Below are 19177 nucleotides of genomic sequence, written 5' to 3'. Positions count from 1 at the left end.
TCTGATTACTTACAGAAGTTCCCATCCACAAGAGACCCAAGAAAGAGGTTACTTTAGGTAGCTTGTTAATTGGCATACATGTCTTCTCCCATTGAGTTATAATGTGTGGATTAGTGCAGAACCCAGTGCCTTTCCTTTAGCCATTATTTGTTGCTTAGAATTGAACAAGATAGTGATTGTGTTTTGAAGAAAGAAAAAAAAACACAGAGGAAGGCAGACTCGTGACATAAAAGAGAGTGCTACACTCACAGCCAGAAAATCTGGATTTGTTTCCAGTCTGCTCCTGCTTACTGAGCATTAGTGCCTCTCTTCTTAGAATTAGGATGGTTATTATAGGATCTCTTAGTACTCTTAGGAGGATGCAGTGAGCTAATGGAAGTGAAAATATTTTATAAACCACAGAGAAGTATGTCATTGTGTATGGTATTATTACTTATTGTCTTAACTGCTTGATTCTTCAGGGCTGGAAGTGACTTAGGGAGGGAGAAAAAGAGGATATGAGGCACCAGGGGACCGCAGGAAGAATCCATGCTCATTAACCTTGTTCATTTTAGAGAGGACTCCTGGTAAAGAGGTTGCAGCTTTAAGACAGGAAGGAATTTAAAGAGGAATTACACAGGGAAGTACTTTTTTGCATGACTTAATTTTTAAAATGTGGAGTGGCAGGTAGGGAAAGTATACCAGGATAGGAAGATAGCATTTGGGTTGCAATGCTACCAAACTCTTTTCATGTTGGTATTGGGTGTGGTGCTTTCATTTCCTCCATTTTAGTTCAAGGATTGAACGATGGGGTCCTGCCCACCTAATGGGCTGCAGCTGTGGGCAGTACCTCAGGCGCGGGAGGCTTTCCCTGAGGGAGAAGTTAATATGAAACTTTTTACACCGTTAGATCAGACAGCAGATGGAAGAACAGGTTGCTCAAAAATCGTCTGAATTGGAACAGTATCTGCAGCGAGTACGGGAGCTGGAAGACATGTACCTAAAACTGCAGGAGGCACTTGAGGATGAGAGACAGGCCCGGCAAGATGAAGAGACCGTGCGGAAGCTTCAGGCCAGGTGCTAGATCAGTTTGTTTTCTTTGTCTTTATATACTTTGCTTGGGCTCATATAGTTTCTAGGAAGTGACTAGCAAACTGATGAAGAAAGAGGAGTGTCTATGCCCTGGATGTGACTGAGCTTGAGGTGCAGGTCCAAATTGGAGAGACCCTGGGAGGTTTGGCTTGCTGGGTTATTTATTCTCAATCAGGGATACTTAAATCTGTTTCAGAACGGTTTGGTGGCTATGTTTGTTGGGATGTCTGTGGACCCAGAATCAGCTTTAGTGAGAACCTAGCTTCTTGGTGTGGAGGCAGGGGCTGCTTTAAGCCTGAGCTGCCGCCACTTTCTTGGGCTAAGAAGGAAGTAGGCAGTTTGTTTGGTCATAAAGATTGGTGACATTTCATAAATAATTACCTGAAATCCTAGTTTTAAAAGTTCTTGAAACCTAGATTTTTTTCTTTAGAACTTTTTCAGTCAGATTTATTATTTATAAAAGTCATGTTCTTAGATGAGAATTCCCAATTTTGAGCTTTTGTAGTGGCAGAGAAGGTAGAATGAAGTTCCCAAAGGGAATGTTTAAATCATATATCCTCCTCTTCTCTTCCAGTTTCTAACTTGCTGCTCCATTTGCATTTATGAGATGTCTTGTCAGGGGTGTAACACTGAAAAATATTTATCCCAGTAGCAGCCACTGGCCAGTACAGGTATACCCTTAAGCCTTGAGCTGTGGCGCCTCTGTTTCTGGAGCAGTTGTGATGAGCTGGGATAGGTTTTCCATGGCTGCCATTCAAAATGTGGAATAGCTAAAGATATTGGTTTAATCTTTAAGTTGGAAAAGAGAAAAAGGAGGTTTCTTTGTGCACTTGGCCAAAAATGACTTAAAAATAATTAAGTTTTGAAAAATTTTATTTTATTAATAAGGAAAAAACTTTAAATAGAAAATTAGATGCCTATTATATTTTCTGGCATTTATAGGCCCTGCAAATGTGTGTTCACTGTACTGTGGTATTAAGCTGGATTTTTGGAACTACCTTATAGTCACTACATGGCAGTGATGTTAGCAGAAAATCCTCTGCATAGGGAGTTTTGTGTCCCATAGGACTTCCAAAGAAGTGATGCTAGACACTTTTTGAGGCACTTAATAATTTGTGCTGCATTGGGAGTTTATTGTGTAGAGAATTTGCAGGTGAGATATGCTATATATATTACTTGTCTGGAATTCTGTGAGGTTCATTATGACATGGTGAAATTAGGTCACGGAGGGAACCAGATATCTTTAAGAATTTATTAAAATGTCAGGTGTTTAGTGTTTATAGAATGAGTGATGTTTTGAATAAGAGACAGTTTTGGATAATTGAACCTAGTTGTTTTTAACCAGTGGAATCAGAATTCCTATACAGCTTTTAGAAAATACAGGTGTGAGACTTATCCCAAATTTACTGAACCAAATTATCTCTGGATAGGAGCTGGGCATAAGTATTTTTATTTGAAAAGCTTTGCCTAATTCTTTTGCATACTTTGATTTAAGCAAATAATAAAAAGCTTTCAAGACTTTTGAATGCAATACAAGTACTATATACTGGTCTGCTCCAGTAAATAAGTACTGCACAAAATCTAATTTTTTCTTGAATTATATTATGTTCTAAATTATTTTTCCTCCACCTAAGTTTTTGAACTTGAAATGGACAAATCTGCCCCCTCTAGTGGTAATTTTTAAGTGAGGTAAGTCCCTCTCTTTTCTAATGTCACTGAAGACTGGTCCTGATTCAAAAAGGCATTTCTCTGCCAGATGGGTAAAAGGAATTTTCTTCTTGCTCCCTCTCCTCAGGATTGTTCTTTCTGGGTAGAACAAATAAGGAATGTCATCATGGAGTTGGGTTAGAAACATTTATTTTGGCACCACTGAAATGAAACATAACCCTCTCCTGTTTGTTCTTACAGCAATAGCAAACTATTCTTGGAATATCTGACATCTCATTGTTTTTCTAATGAATGGTCCTTTCTCTGTCAGAAAGGACCTAGATATTTTCATTTAAACACAGGAACCCTGACTTGAGCCATTTGGGTCTTATAATTTATTTCCTTTTTAAAATTGAAGTTTTTTTTTTTAAGATTTATTTATTTTATTTATTTCTCTTCCCTTCCCCTCCCCCACCCCAGTTGTCTGTTCTCTGTGTCTATTTGCTGCGTCTTCTTTGTCCACTTCTGTTGTCAGCAGCACCGGAATCTGTGTTTCTTTTTGTTGCGTCATCTTTTGTCAGCTCTCTGTGTGGGCGGTGCCATACTTAGGCAGGCTGCACTTTCTTTTGTGCTGGGCGGCTCTCCTTATGGGGTGTACTCCTTGCATGTGGGGCTCCCCTATGTGGGGGGGCACCTCTGTGTGGCACGGCACTCCTTGCGTGCATCAGCAGTGCGCATGGGCCAGCTCCACACGGGTCTAGGAGGCCCGGGGTTTGAACCACGGACCTCCCATGTGGTAGATGGACACCCTAACCACTGGGCCAAGTCTGCTTCCTGAAGTTTATTTTTTGATGTGTTGTACTGAAGAGAGATTATCTAGCCTTTTCTGAATTGGAACTCAGAGAGCTCATTTAACATTTGTAAAACTCAAGTTATTGGAAAATTATTGATGCTGAGCCATAATCTGTCCCATTATAACTTTTACCCACTAAAGTTTTGTTTCTGTAAGGTCCAGGAACATATTTTGGTAATGTCTCTATTCCCAGGAACTTTTGCTGTACCTAGCACACAGTAAGTGCCCAAGGAGTATATTCTGAATAAATGAATGGATCTAAGTTCTGCCCATAGAGGCCATGGGAAACAGCAAGTCTCTTTTCATGTATTTCAAGGCAGTTTGGGATGGTGTGAAAAATATGGCCTCTGGGGTGAGGCCAGGGTTTGAATACCAACTATGTAATTTTGGAGAAGTTACTTCACTACTTTGAACTTTATCCTATATCCTATAAAATAAGAATAATTAGCAAACATGTAGGATTGTTGTGAAATTAAATGAGATAATGCTTGAACAGTGTCTAGTATAATATCTGGCATCAAGTAATCACTCCAACTGTGTTGGTTTCTATTCTTTTATCACAGTTGCACATGGGGAAGAAATATAGCAAATAGAATGTCAAAGTAAGCAGTCAAAAAAGATGTTGAGGGAAACAGATGTGGCTCAACCAATTGGGCTCCTGTCTACCATATAGGAAGTACAGGGTTCAATGCCCAGGGCTTCCTGGTGAGGGCAAGCTGGCCCACACAGAGTGCCGGCCCATGTGGGAATGCCACCCCTTGGAGGAGTGCTGCCCTGTGTGGAAATACCACCCAGCGCAGGAAAGCCACCCTGTGCAAGAATGCTGGCCGACATGGAGAGCTGGAGCAGCAAGATGACGCAACAAGGGACACAGAGGAGAGAAAATAAAATGTAGCAGAACAGGCAGTTGAAAAGATTCAGGGTTTTAGTTTCCAAGATTGTTGTTGCCAGAAACCTCAGATACTCTTAGGCAGTCTTAATGAATGTGAAGTATCCAGAACAAATGAGATAATAGTCCCATGGTAATAATAAGAGCTAATATTTATTTATCACTTACAATGTGGTAGGGACTTTATATGCATTATCACATTTAATACATCATTAAACCTTTGACAGTAGGTAGAGTTTTTTTCCTCTTTTATAAGTGAGAAAACTGAGGTACAAAAAGGTTCAAATCTTTAGTCAGCGTTCTTGTTTGCAAACCACAGAAACTCATGTTAGCTAAAGCAATAAAGGGTTTATTGGAAGTGATCTTGAATGGCTCACCAATTCCACAGGTAGGCAGGTGGGAAGGCCTTGAACATAGGCCTGAACCAAGGGGGGCAGAAAAGCCCAAACCAGTCCATGTTAAGAGTCCAGTGAGTATGCCGCCAGTCCCAACATGGGAATTATATGTTGGAAGTCACCACTGCTCCTGCTGTCAGTATTGGATGTTGCTGCCACCAGCAAAATAATCTCCTGTGTCTCTGCTGCTTTGTATCAGTTGCCTCAGAGTCAAAGTTCCAAAAGGGGCATCTGATTAGCCAAGCCCAGCTTATGTCCACTGTACCCATAAGGGCAGTTGTCTGGCCTGTGGCTTCTGTAGTGGGAGATGGGTCCTACCTTCCATCAAGACTCCTACTGTGGGGAGCAGATGTAGCTCAGTGGTTGAGCACCTGCTTCCCATTACAAGGTCCTGGGTTCAATATCTGGTACTTCCTTTAAAAAAAAAAAGACTTGTAAATTCTCTGGACACATGAAGGCGGTAGTGCAGGACTGCCTTATCCTTCAAATATCCATTTCTCTCTCCATATTTTTACTAGGTTGAGAAAACAGGAGCCCTTCCAGTTATGTTCACTGTTGTATCCCCAGTGCTTGGAAAAGCACATAGATGGTGCTAAATAATAATGCTAAATAGATGGTGCTGATACTCCTTGAATGAGTAAATATACTCTTTATAGTCACATTGCATTTGCAGTGTTAAGTTCAGTTGGGGATGTCACACTCTAAGAAACGCTAAGGAGCTGGAGTGTATTTTAAGAAGAGCTCTGAGGGAAGCGGACTTGGCCCAATGGATAGGGCGTCAGCCTACCACGTGGGAGGTCCATGGTTCAGACCCAGGGCCTCCTTGACCCATGTGGAGCTGGCCCATGCACAGTGCTGATGCGTGCAAGGAGTGCCCTGCCACACAGGGGTGTCCCCTGTGTAGGGGAGCCTCACGTGCAAGGAGTGCGCCCTGTAAGGAGAGCTGCCCAGCACGAAAGAAAGTGCAGTCATTCCCAAGAATGGCGCCACACACAGAGAGCTGACACAACAGGATGACACAACAAAAAGAAACACAGATTCTCGGTGTCACTGATAAGGATAGAAGCAGTCACAGAAGAAGACACAGCGAATAAACACAGAGTAGACAACTGGGGGTGGGGCGGGGGTGAGAAATAAAAAAATTAAAAAAAAAAAAAAAAAAAAGGAAGAACAATGGAGTTTTGAAACTATGTCCTAACAGTTAAAACTGGAGAGGGTCCATTTGGATAACAGCATTCCCAGCAAGAAATAATAACTGCCTTTTAGTTGCTGAGGGCTGTAAGAGGGATGAGGGAACAAAATTGGCTCTTTGTGAAACAGGGATAGTGGATGGGAGAGATCATCTTAATATAAAGAAGAACTTTCTAAGAATTGAAGCTGCCACCTTGACAGTTTTGTGAATTTGGGCCTCTCTGGCTCCTGCTTTCCTCCTTGTAAAATGAGATGGGTGGATTAGATAACATTAGATATTCTTTTCTGCTCTAAAACACTTTACTCATCTTCTGGGTCAGGTGTGGTGACCTTGGCAGGATTTGATCCTGAGTCTCCACATTGCAGGTTACTGGAGGAAGAGTCTTCCAAGAGAGCTGAACTAGAAAAGTGGCACTTGGAGCAGCAGCAGGCCATTCAGACAACTGAAGCTGAAAAGCAGGAGTTGGAGAATCAACGCGTTATAAAAGAACAAGCCCTTCAGGAAGCAATGGAACAGCTGGAGCAGCTTGAATTAGAGCGGAAACAAGCACTTGAGCAATATGAGGTAATTAAACTTGTCCCTTCAAACTTTTATTTAAATTTTAAAAAATGAATATTTCAGTAATGTAATTTTTGCTTAACTGTAAGTAATGCAGCTTTAAAAGGAAAATGAGAGAGAGTTTTTACAGAGATAGGTGTATCAGTTAGGGTCCAATTAGGAGCCAGAAACCACACAGTAATTTGAACAAGGAAAGTTTAATATGAACATTTATTAACTATAACAGGAAATTTCCTCTGAAGGGGTAAAGAAAACTCTAAGAATATAGGTGTGGCAGATATAGGAAGCATCTACTACCTATAGGTCTGATGCAGAGCACCAGAGAAGGAATAAATCTGGACGAGGGTCCCCCTTGTGTTTCCCCAGTACTGTGATCCAACCCTCTCCTTGGAGAGGACATGTCCTTAGCCCACTGGAGGGTAGAAAAGCTCCCTTAGTTGAGGCACCAGCAGAACTCACTGGGAAGTGGTCTTCTGGGATACTGGCAGAAGCTGCGCACAGGGAGGTGCCACTAAAACTCACAGGAATAAGTACCACAGGTGTCCTCTGTACCTGGAAGAAAAGTCCCTTCCAGGGAATCTTACACATTTGTTTGTAATTTGTGTGAACATGGTAGAAGAAACCTAGGCTTGTATTGTTATCTGGTCTTACACTACCTGTGTCCACATAGTGTAAAATCTGCTTTTGTTCCAGGGAGTTAAAAAGAAGCTGGAGATGGCAACTAGTAAGACCAAGAGCTGGAAGGACAAAGTGGCCCAACATGAAGGGTTAATTCGATTGATAGAGCCAGGTAACAGACTCTTTGAAGTAATCGCATATTTATTCAATTAATTTTTCTATTTTATTTATATATTTGAATTGTAGCAAAAATTTTTTTTTTAGCCTAAACATACATAAATCACGCTCTTTAGAGTAAATTTCTTTTGACTAACTTCCCCTCTAATAGGTGAGATTAGTCAATCCCCTTTGTATACATTTTCTAGTGTTTTTGGCTAGTATTATATGCATTTATAGATGTTCCTAGAGAAGAAATGTAGTATTAAAAGCTTAAGATTTTATCTGAGGACAAAGCTTGATAATGTAAATGAAGAATATAATATTTCAGATATTTAAAACGTGTTTTCCTCTTAGGTTCAAAAAACCCTCACCTGATCACTAACTGGGGACCTGCAGCTTTTACCCAGGCAGAGCTTGAAGAGAGAGAGAAGAATTGGAAAGGAAAAAAGACCACTGAGTAACTGAGCACGGCAGAAGTGGAATCAGTTATATAGATACCAAGTGTAGCTGGGAAGCTTTATGCTAAAGACAAATCAAAAAACAAAACTGGCTTTGCTGCTTCTAACTTTTCTTCCTTGAGTCAATATACTAAGGAAACTTCTTATTTATCTTCCTGCAAGTAAGGGCCCTATTAAGAAAGAAAAAAAAAGTCAATATTTTCAAGCTCTTTTTACTCTTTGAAAACTTCAGCTTCTGAAAATTACTTTGTAGTCAGTTCTCTCAGATTGTTTTCAGAATGAGCAGTCTATAAAGAGCATAGTCAGCTCCATCATCTGTACTCTTTGGAGGGGAGCATGGTATAGGCGCTCCGTATCACTGGATAATCAGAACCTTTTTGGACTGTTTGTCACTTATATCCTTTGGCAGTATGTTTTCTTCTCAGAGTATGTGTTTTTAAACTAGATTGGCATTTAAACTGCTTGCCATTTCATGCTAGTTGACAAACTACCTTTTACCATTGGTGCTCTGATGAAGTCACAGAGCCACTACATTTCTTGGTTTCCCTTCTGGAATGTGATCTGATGAGTGGAGGTTTTCTAGCTCCAACTAAGATGTTTCTTTAACCAATTATATACATAGCATTTATCATTCCCATCTCCTTTTCCCTCATCTCAAAGAAAAATGTCCACTTGGCCCATACTCTCAATCGAATTCTCTCTTTCTAGTGTTAAAATGATGTGCTACCATTGTTTTCCAAGCCCATGACAGGCTGTGAGAGGATTATGTTGAGTAGGAGAAAAACCCTTTTTTTTTTTTTTTTAGGAAGTCCTGGGGATTGAACTGGGACCTTGTACCTGCAAAGCAGGCTCTCAACCACTGAGCTTCATCCGCTCCTCGTTAATTTGAAATAAATCATTTGGATAATTTATAAAATATTATATACATATGGGCAATGGGAAGCTTACTATATGTTTGCCAGTTAGATTCAAAACATCATAAAAATGATGGCTTATAACATTAACCAAATCATGATGTTAGCTTTTGTTACATGGGCAGCTTTTCTGCTTTTTCCTTCCTTCCATGGGTGGTAGTGGAGGAAATAGCCAATAAAAAAAAGTTTAGCAAGGAGTTTGGGATCACAGTTTCTGTTTGAAAGGAGAATCAAGGAAGGTTTTCATACATAAAAGAATTTTTATGAAATCAAGCCTTCCAACACTGGTTATAATTTATAAACAGCAGTAACTCAGTGGGACAGCAGTGATGTTTAGAATTGTAAATAAATATGGTGATAACTCATTTTGTCACAAAAAGGCAAAATTCAGTGAAAGGGTTAAAGTCCTTCTCACTCTACAAGTATTAAATGAGGAAAGAGAACCTCATGCATTCATACGCTAATGCTTACGTAAAAATAGTGATAAAGCTATTCCAAAAAGGTGTACAAACCTAGAATAATACAGTTTTAGAGATTTCAATGTATGTATTTATTTACCTGAGAGGAAATTGAAATATAATCCTATAAATTATCGCCTTTTATACCTGGAGGATATTTGCCAATGAAATGGTCTTTAGAAATTTGTCTTAAGATTTTCAGCTGTTTAATAAAAAAAAGTAATTTTTATTTAAGGATCACATACAGTTGCCTTTATAAAGGTTAGGGTATTGTTATCTGATATATCTTTGTACCATGTACTTTTGAAATTGAATAACTAGTTTGGGTGTTAGTTTCCACTTGCCACTTAACCAGTATTATCATTTTATTCAATAGTTGACAGGGATATTAGACCAACAAGACCTAGAGGAAAAATAAATTGTGTTAAACATCACACTAGGGTACTCCGGTGTCCCTCATAAAGAATGAGGAAAAGATACTTTACCAAAAAACTGGTGACCCTTGTGAAATCTCTGGGGTGGAAACAGAATGGATTTGGGAGTCAAAATACATGCATAGCCAGGAGGGTAGTGGTGGGATATGTGCATTTCTACTTTGGGGAACCCATGTACTAGGCTGTACATCTTTGCAGAATGTCCTTCTTTAAGCCTGGCTTGTTTCATAACTACATCTGAAACATGAACTGGGGTTTAGCTGTTCTAGCCTTCGGTTCTGTGAACCTTACTTCTGGGCCAGAACTGACAGCCTGAGGACTGCCTACCTTCTGACCACATTCAGACTTTTCCTTAACTAAGTGGTTACATTATATGTATGTGGTTGTGCAGAAGATGTCTGAGTAATGCGTAGTGTTACTGATTTCCATCCTTTAGTGGCACTGTCTCAAGGATGCAAATATCAATTTAAATAATCCTTTGGTTAAGATTGATATTTATGAATCAGAGACACAGAAATGAATTAAGTAAACCCTATATGAAATGATATTTTGATACTAACTGAGTTTTTCCTAATGTTTAAAACCATTTCACTATCAAAGTGTTGACAGGCCCCTGGGTTCTACTTATGTAATTACTATACAGAAAATTTCAGGAGTGTGTAAGTACTTGTCATAATCAGGCCTTTTCCTTTATAAATAAGGATATGATCATTTACAGGCATCAGACATAAAAAAAAGTTTTAAAATGTATTTTTGTGATATGCCTTGAGAGGGAACAAAATATGTTAAACATTCTTTTCTAAACATTGTACAATGTAATATGCTCAACTTTCTTAATTTTTCCTAATTTTTCTAAGATATATTAAAAATGTTTTGTATTTTTTTTTTAGTAAAATGGACCCAATAAGAAAATAAAAAATACCAGAGCAAAATACATGTACAACTCTCTGATTTAATAAAATAGCAGGGTAAAGTCACGTGTATGTATGTGCATTTTCACATAAGCCAAAGGCCTTTGGTTTTAGGGATACTTCCTGGAAACACTGGGTTTGGACCCTCAAACCAGTGTCATCAAAAAGTTAGTTATGGCTTTATGTTTGGTGTTTGAGTCACTACTGTGGGTAAACCAAAAGCTCACAAACGGGAACTTACAAAGATGTTTTCTTCCTCATTGTTGCTATTACCTCTAAATCCTTTTACTTCTGCTTTCCCGAATTTTCTTTTTATGCCATTCGGTTTTTCTTTCATCAGAGTAAACAGTGAGGTTTTTTGTTTTGTTTTGTTTGTTTTTTGTTTTGGTTTTACAAACGCCTATTATGGGCTAAGCGTTTCCACCAAATCCAGTTTGATTGTGGCTGAATTTTTCCTTTCAGAGGGGGAGAGAGAAAGAACACACTGGTGATGTTTTTTAACTGTTCTTTTTCTACGGTAGTGATTGTCAACTGGGGATGATTTTACCAATGTCTGGAGACATTTCTGGTTGTCACCACTGGAGGGAGTGCTACATCTAGTGGGAAGAGGCAAGATTTTTGCTAATGCACAAGGACAGCCCCCCTACAAGAAAGAATTATCCAACCTAAAATGCCAGCAGTGCCAAGAGTGAGAAAACCTGCTCTATAGAAAAGCAAGTGGTGGTGTCCAGAACACAACAGGCTCTTAGCATCGGAATTTCCTATTAAGGAATCCCAGGAGTTCACCTCTTTGATGTAAATGGTCACACCTTGAAGGGAGAGAGTCTGTTTGCTCTTTGAGTTGGCAGAGAGAAGGGCTTTGGTGTGTGCCCAGTGTGGTGCACTGTGCCTCAGAAACTCCTACCTCTTTTCCCCAACATAGACCTGAAGAGAGTGCTTTGGATGTTTTAAAATTTTCTCTGTGATTCAGGTTGCTGAGGTGAGAAATATAAAAGCTGTCTTGATCTTCTTACCATGAGTGGCTGGCTGAACACAGCTTGGGTCTGTCAGAATCATACAGCAGCTGGTGAGGAGTGAATTATCGGATTTATTGCCCAGGTGGTGATGTGTACTGTACAGCACTCAAGCTTGTTCTAACTGGCAAAGTACTAATTGTACCTTTGGGGCAGTGCCAGCAAGGCAGAGCTGCCTGAGGAGCAAGGGCCTTTGAGGTTCAGGTTAATAATGTCAGCCTACATGGAAGTGAGGAGAGAGGCTTATGTGGAAGAACAGCTTTCCACCATTTACCAGTTCATAGTTGGGGCTCAAAATGTATTTATTGAAGGCAAGCGGAGTTGGCCCAATGGATAGGGCGTCCATCTACCACATGGGAGGTCCAAGGTTCAAACCCCGGGCCTCTTGACCCATGTGGGGTGAGCTGGCCCATGCACAGTGCTGATGCATGCAAGGAGCGCTGTGCCACGCAGGTAGGGGAGCCCCATGCGCCAGGAGTGTGCTCCGTAAGGAGAGCCGCCCAGTGCGAAAAAAGTGCAGCCTGCCCAGGAATGGCGCCGCACACAGAGCTAATGCAGCAAGATGACGCAACAAAAAGAGACAGATTCTGGGTGCCACTGGCAAGAATACAAGTGAACACAGAAGAATACACAGCGAATGGACACAGAGAGCAGACGAATGGGGGGGAGGGAAGGGGAGAGAGAAAAAATCTTTTAAAAAATGTATTTATTGAAAGAATCAATCTTTCCTCTCTTTTCCCCTCTACTTCCTTCTTTATATATTCATTTGAGGCCATTAAAAAAACACCCTTCACTACAGAGACCCACAGGTTCTATAGTCATGGCAGATGGAATTCAGTGCCATGTCAGTTGGCCCTACTCTGGAGCTGGTGTTTCTGTGTGATGGAGCTGGACTCAGATGTGATCTTTGTCCACAAGCCTCTCTTGTTACTTTTACTGGAACTGTAGTTGGTGCTGGGGTTTAATGTATACCCAGGGGACCTGAATCTCTGGACGGACCATGTGATAGCCAGGCCCTGAGCCTCAACAGACTTCAGCTCCTACACTCTGGTTTATTGGACTTACCCCACTCAGCTAACATGGAGGTGAAGAAGGTCAACCACCACACCATGGAGCCAAGAGTGCCTACAACTGAAAGCAGGAGAATTGCATCCTGCATCTATATGGAATCTAAGCCCCCTCGATATAGATGTGGAGTGGACACAAGCATTCTAAGGTCCACAGAATGGAGGAATAGAGTATGGATTAGAGTGGACTTACTAATATTCTGTTCATGAACTATTGTGATTAGTAATCGAAGGAAATGTGGCATTGGTGTGGAGAAAGTGGCCATGGTGGCTGCTGGGGGTAGGGAGTGGGAGGAAGAGATGTAATGTGGGGGCATTTTCGGGGGTTGGAGTTGTCCTGGGTGGTGCTGCAGGGATAGTTACCGGACATTGTATGTCCTCCCATGGCCCACTGGGTGGACTGTGGGAGAGTGGACCACAGTGTGGACCATTGACCATGAGGTGCAGCGGTGCTCAGAAATGTATTCACCAAATGCAATGATTGTCTCATGATGATGGAGGAGATTGTTGTTATGGCGGGGAGCGTGGGGACTATATGGGGACCTCATATTTTTTGAATGTAACATTTCAAAAAAACAACCCTTCAGCTTTGAAAACTGTTTGGCATTATCTACTAAAGCTAAAGAGAACACCTATCCTTTGGCTTAGTGTTTCCACTCCCAAAAGAAATGAGGCATTTGTCCTTCAAAAGACTTGTTCATAAGGGTCAAGCAGGTTTGTTCATCATGGCTCCAAACTGAAAACAACCCACATAGAATAAATAAATAAAGAATAGTTAAGTGAATTGTGGTATGTTCAGACAAAGAAATACTACACTACAATAAAAGAAGAACACATCACTGAGAAATCCAACAAAACGGATGAATCTCAGCTATTATATTGAGCAAAGAAGCCAAACCAAAGAATTCATAGTATATTATTACATATATATTAATTTCCAGAACTGGCAAGGCTAATCCATGGTGTGGAAGTCAGAATGATGGTTATTTTGAGATTGCAGGGGATGGTTATTGACTGGGAAAGGTCACAAGTGGGCCTTCTAGAATGCAAGAAATGGGTGTTGGTTACATATGTAAAAATGTATCAACTTTACACCCAAGATATGTGCAGTTTACAGTTTGCATACTACCAAAATTGAAAACAAATTACCCCCAACACAACCAGTTGTTGATCCAAACCCCTTTGCAGAGAACCTGAAAGGGAACATGCCAAATTCTTACTGGAACATACCCTCTGCCTCCTCTTGTGTCTTTTAAATACATTTTGATGTCAAACATTTGACTTCTCAGTGAGCTTTTTTTTTTAAGATTATTTTATTTATTTCTCTCCCCTTCCCCCCCACCCCGTTCCCCCCCCCGCCCCGGTTGTCTGTTTTCTGTGTCTATTTGCTGCGTCTTCTTTGTCTGCTTCTATTGTCAGCGCATAGGAATCTGTTTCTTTTGGTTGCATCATCTTGTGTCAGCTCTCCGTGTGTGCAGCACCATTCCTGGGCTGCACTTTGTTTCGCCCTGGGCGGCTCTCCTTATGGGGCGCACTCCTTGCGCGAGGGGCTCCCCTACGCGGGGGACACCCCTGCGTGGCAGGGCACTCCTTGTGCGCATCAGCACTGTGCATGGGCCAGCTCCACACGGGTCAAGGAGGCCCGGGGTTTGAACTGCAGGCCTCCCATGTGGTAGACAGATGCCCTAACCACTGGGCCAAGTCTGCCGCCTCAGTGAGCTTCTATTCCCCATCATCCAGGTAGTTGTCATGTTCACACTTTGCCTCTACTGTGGAGGGGAGGGCCCTGACCCCTTCTAGTCCTGTGCTCAGCTTCCATTGACCTTTTTGAGGTTGCTGAATCTTTGGTCTGGGAAAATCTGTGGTGGACAGTAAATTCCAACTCGGGTAGACTCAGGCTGCTTTTCCTGTCCCTACCACATAGACCGCAATACACTGAGCCTTAAGGTCATTGTTGTGTGCCCACAGGAATGCAGGCCTTCCTTTTTGTTTATAGTCACCTCAATAGCAGTCCATAGCAGTCTGCCGGGGGCCAGTGGGATTTTACAAGGGGGAGAGGAAAGCTTTGTCTAACCACCCCCATTCTGATCAGTTCCCAAGCCCAGTAGCCTCCTCCCAGATTCTGAGAAGTCCTTATTTTCTGTTCCATTTCACCCTGGCTCCCGCAGGCAGCAATGTTTCTGCTTTGACCAGCAGCCCCCGCTGTGTCTCTAAGCGAGCAGACCTCCCTGGGCCCCACTTTCTGGGTTTCCCCCCCTTTGCTTTCAGGTTGCCTGTTCCTCCTCCTAGTAGGTCAGCCAGTACTGTCCCAGGCTGGCTCCCCCTGGGAAGATGCACTATCTGGCCACGGCCCGGTTACAGTGGGACGCCAGGACTGCTGCCATCTCCACTCTGTCTTCCCGCTCCCAGTAGAAACCTGTGAGAACAGGGAGCAACATCACTGTCGAATGCTGCTAATCTGCTCTCTCCAATCCCATTTGTTGGGGGGCATTTGCTTAGGAAATGTTTGTTTATAAGAAACATACAGGCTATTAAAAAGAGGCATAGCGGTGGAAGACTTCATCCCAGTGCCCCAAGACTCCGTGCTCCTTATTGTACAGTTAGCTGGAAGATGTTAAAAGGACAGAATGGTCTTTCTAGAGTGGCTGCCTTTGTAACCTGAATATATAAGTAGTCAATGATTGAACCCCCGCCCGCATCCAGCCTTTAGTAAAAGTATAGCATTGAAGAGGATCATGGACTTCAAAGTCAAAAAGACCTGGGTTATATTCACTTACCATGTTACTTTGAGGAAGTTAGATTCAAGAAGTTACACATTCTCAGATGGAATACTGCACAGGTGATGTGTTTTCAGGGTGTCTCATAAAGGCACATGATGTTCATCTGTCCCTCACTGGTGAGGGAATGCATAAACTGGGTAGGTTTCTCTACATAACAGAGATACATTTCCTCTGATGTTTTGTCTGCGTGCATTTCTTCAGAAAGTCATGTGGAGTGGGGCTTTCCATCTTCGCTGGGCACCGGGCCACATAACGGAGATTTTGCCAATGGACTGACAAGGTCTGGGAAAAGCAGGTAGGCAACTGAGGTAGGTAAGTCATACAATGCTATTGGAAAGTTTGGAAAACACCTCAGGTGTTCTCTTTGCATTTCCATAGGCATATCTAACTTCTGAGGTGTTCTGCAAAGGCAAGTACCTGGTAAATGTTTGAATGAGAGAGTGAGTGAAAAATTGAAGTCTTTGAGGGCTATTGGAGAGGCCTTGCCCGGAAACACATTTCTCCACTTACATCAGCCCTTTAGAGGGCTGTAGCAAGGTTATGGGGTGGATTTCAAAGGTGTATGACTGTGACTTCCTAGCAGACAGCAAGGACCCCCAGCCTCTGCTTTCTTCTGCTATGGTGGCCAGAGCTGTTCTCCACTGTTACCCAGGGCCTCAACCAGCAGCTGCTGCTTCACTGCCCCTTTTGATGCTCTTACTGATTCTGTCTCCATAGCAGTGGATGACGTGTCCCACTGGTGCTTCAACTCTGGTGAACTTCCCCCAAGTGTGGACTCCTCTTCACTGTACCTCCAGCACATGGCACCTACTGAACTAAATTTCCGAGCCTCAAATGTCCGAATATAGGCCCCCACCTCCGTACCCGTCAGACCTTGGATGACACAAATGAATTGACCTGCACCTCTACTCTCCTCTGAATTTCTAGTCTATTTGAAATGTTTATCTCACTTTATTATGAGATTGGGGGACACTTTTTTTCTTCGTTTCTTTTTACCCTAGAGGATAACCTAGTGATTTCAGTGGTAGATGAGGATTGTGGTTAATACAAATATAAGACTGTTCGTCTATTATAAGGTGTTGAGAATATGGTGATACATGGGAAAAATACAATTCATGTAACAAACTTTAACGGTAATATTGTAATTTTTTTGTAGCAAAGGTGAAGAAGGTACTAAATTCTAAAGATAAAGAATATGAGATTTAGTTTTAGGAGATTTGAATATGATCAAGCTTTTTTGTTTTTATTCTTTCATTAAGGACACCTTACTCATGTCATTTGACCAATCTCTGCTCATTTGTTCCTCTTTTGGAACACTGGAGAAACAATTGGGAGTTTGGGGGATTGGATAGGGAAAATCCCAAACAGGAATTTTTAAGGTAATGCTTCTGTGGTTTATTGAGTTGCCTTTGTCTCTTACTTTATTTTTTGAAGTTGAAATAAAGTTAAAAAAATAAAAGATTGCTTAAGTGCAAACATCAGGATTTAATGAACAATAGGATGTAATTGAAGTAACAGAGAATGACTGAATCAGGACAGTGGGTTAATGACAGGGATAACATCTTCTGAAAGGACAAACTAAATGGAAGGGAAGGAGGTGGGGAGTGGTAGGAAGAGGACCATTTCAAAGGAAGAATATAGATGAGAAACTGTGAGATAGCTTGGCTCTGTTATATACAAAATCGTTTTATCAAACATGATTGTCCTCAAATGTAACTGCTGGGGGAAAAGACAGGCTGGTGGGAGCTGGCATACACCTTCAATAAATCATAATGGAAGTTTTAAAAAGAACGAAAGTTAATCCCGACATCTGGGGAGGATGGGCCCTCAACCTCCAATGCCTCCAGTCTTGCTCTCTATTTCTCAGGGCACCCTAGAGTCTTAAAGCGAATAGATACCAGAAGCCTGACTGAAACTTGCCGGATTTTCTTGATGGTCAGACGCCGTTAAAACAAAAAACCAAACATCTTGCGGTTTTTTTGTTTGTTTTAGCAGAGTTACACACGTTCAGTGTGGAAAACTGAGAAATAGCAGATAAGCAAAGAGAGTAATACACGTCACTAGAAACCCACCCTCCAGAGGCAACCTGCTACGATTTTGGTGAGCAGCCTTCCAGGCCTACAATTAAGTTTGTTCGGAAAAGAACACGCAGGGTGACTGGCTCGACTCCTAGCAGGTTCCTCACCCGCCCCTGCGCCCAGACGGCACAAACCCATCATCTAGAGCCCCCGCGGCACGCCCAAACCTAGGGGCAGTGCAATGTTCACGTCTTCGGGGGTAAATGACATGGTGCCACAGCCAGAGGCAGGCGAGGTCGAGACCCGAGAGTGAGGCGCCAAGGGACGACGGGCCCGTGGGGACCCCAGCTCGGGTAGGGAGCAAGGAGGGAGCCCCGCGCACGCGCACGGTGGGGGCGGCCCGCGAGCGTCTGGTGACGTAGGAGGCGACGGCCCGCGAGGGAGGCGCGGCCCGGGGCGTGCGGGCGGGGCGCGGCGGCCGCCAGGTGGCAGGCGTGCGCCGTGGCCGTGGCTTCCGTCCTCGACGTGGGCGCGCAGGGCGGGGCCCGGAGCGAGGCGGCGCGAAGGTGCCCGCGCCCTCCCCACTCCCCACCGAGGGAGGGGAGCTGCGCCCAGGGCGGAGGGTCGCAGGTCCTCGGCTCCTTAAGGCGCCCGAGTGTCTGTGGGTGTCCTGCGGAGCCAGCGCTGACGTGATCTCATTCTATCTTCCAATAACCCAGAAAGCTGCCGCTCTTTACCTCTTACCGGTGAGGAAAGTGAGACTCAGAGTTAGGCAATTGCCTAATTGAGGACAAAACCCGGGTGTCCTGACTCCAGGGTCTCTCCCAGCCATTCCGTCCGTGTCCCGTGGGGGCAAGTGAGCTTATGAGGGGAGGGGGGGCGGTAGCTTCCCTCCTCTCTCCTCCTCCCCAGCCAGGCCCCCGAGTCTCTCCTCTTAGCACGGTGAGGGCTAGTGCCTTCTGCTGACGGGGTTAGAGGTCGGGGAGGCAGGCCTGGTTGGGATGAGGGTGGGTGAGGAGGGAGAGGAGCAGCCATCACATCGGGGCCTGCGACCTGGCTGGTTTGACCCTGGCTGTCCCTGTGGAGGCCCGAGCAAACCCAGTCAGGTCATCTAGGGCGAAATTTCAGCCTGAGCTTGGAGCAGTAATTTTGGTGTTCCTGATAAGGCTCAAGAAGCCGCAAGGAGTGTCCTCCCCACACCCCACCCTGTCAGCACCTCCACTTTCTCAAGTCCCTGCTGCAGACCGGCTGACTCTGAGAAGAGACAAAGATAGACACGGGACAGATAAGGACAGAGACAGCCCGGAATAGATTGGAGAAGGAACAAAGAAGGAGAAGATGGGGCAGAGACAGATGGAGAGGGAGGTGGGAGGGCCAGTGCCGGCAGTCCAGGCGGGAGCCCTGGAGCCCCAGAGGGTCAGAAATGTTCCCTGGATTGTGCTTGCTAAAACTAAGATGTTGGGGAAAGAATCATGAGGTCTAAACAAAAGGGCTTTTTGGTGTGGGAGAAGAATGGATTGGGCTGGCAGCTTGCAGACCACAGCTCTGTGCTTCCGGGCCTTGTTCCTTATGCGTTTGAAACAGCCTGGTTTGTGAGGGCTGATGGTGGAGTCAATGTGAAGTACAGCCTCCACGCCACTGGGGGGGCTAATGGGGGAGGTTGAGAGAGGCCGGGTGGAGCCCCCTGAAGGTTTATACCTGTGATGGAGTGGGTAAGCAGAAAGCTCAGGGGTGCGTGCAGC

At 43.4% G+C, this 19177-nt stretch overlaps 1 protein-coding gene across 2 annotated transcripts in view; it reads left to right on the top strand.

The window, feature by feature from the left end:
* Nucleotides 1-10578, top strand: part of SWAP70 (switching B cell complex subunit SWAP70) — a 95872-nt gene extending 85294 nt beyond the window's left edge. For both annotated transcript variants that reach the window (XM_071218214.1, XM_004470242.3), the window contains 4 exons: nt 890-1056; nt 6413-6611; nt 7299-7395; nt 7737-10578. In XM_071218214.1, the coding sequence (XP_071074315.1) occupies nt 890-1056; nt 6413-6611; nt 7299-7395; nt 7737-7843 (570 nt within the window). In that variant the 3' untranslated portion in view covers nt 7844-10578. The remainder of the gene's footprint in view (nt 1-889; nt 1057-6412; nt 6612-7298; nt 7396-7736) is intronic.
* Nucleotides 10579-19177: the final 8599 nt, after the last annotated feature.

The sequence above is a fragment of the Dasypus novemcinctus genome, chromosome 10 (assembly GCF_030445035.2).
Source record: "Dasypus novemcinctus isolate mDasNov1 chromosome 10, mDasNov1.1.hap2, whole genome shotgun sequence".
Classification (NCBI taxonomy): Eukaryota; Metazoa; Chordata; class Mammalia; order Cingulata; family Dasypodidae; genus Dasypus; species Dasypus novemcinctus.
This window is presented reverse-complemented; position numbering and strand designations above follow the sequence as displayed.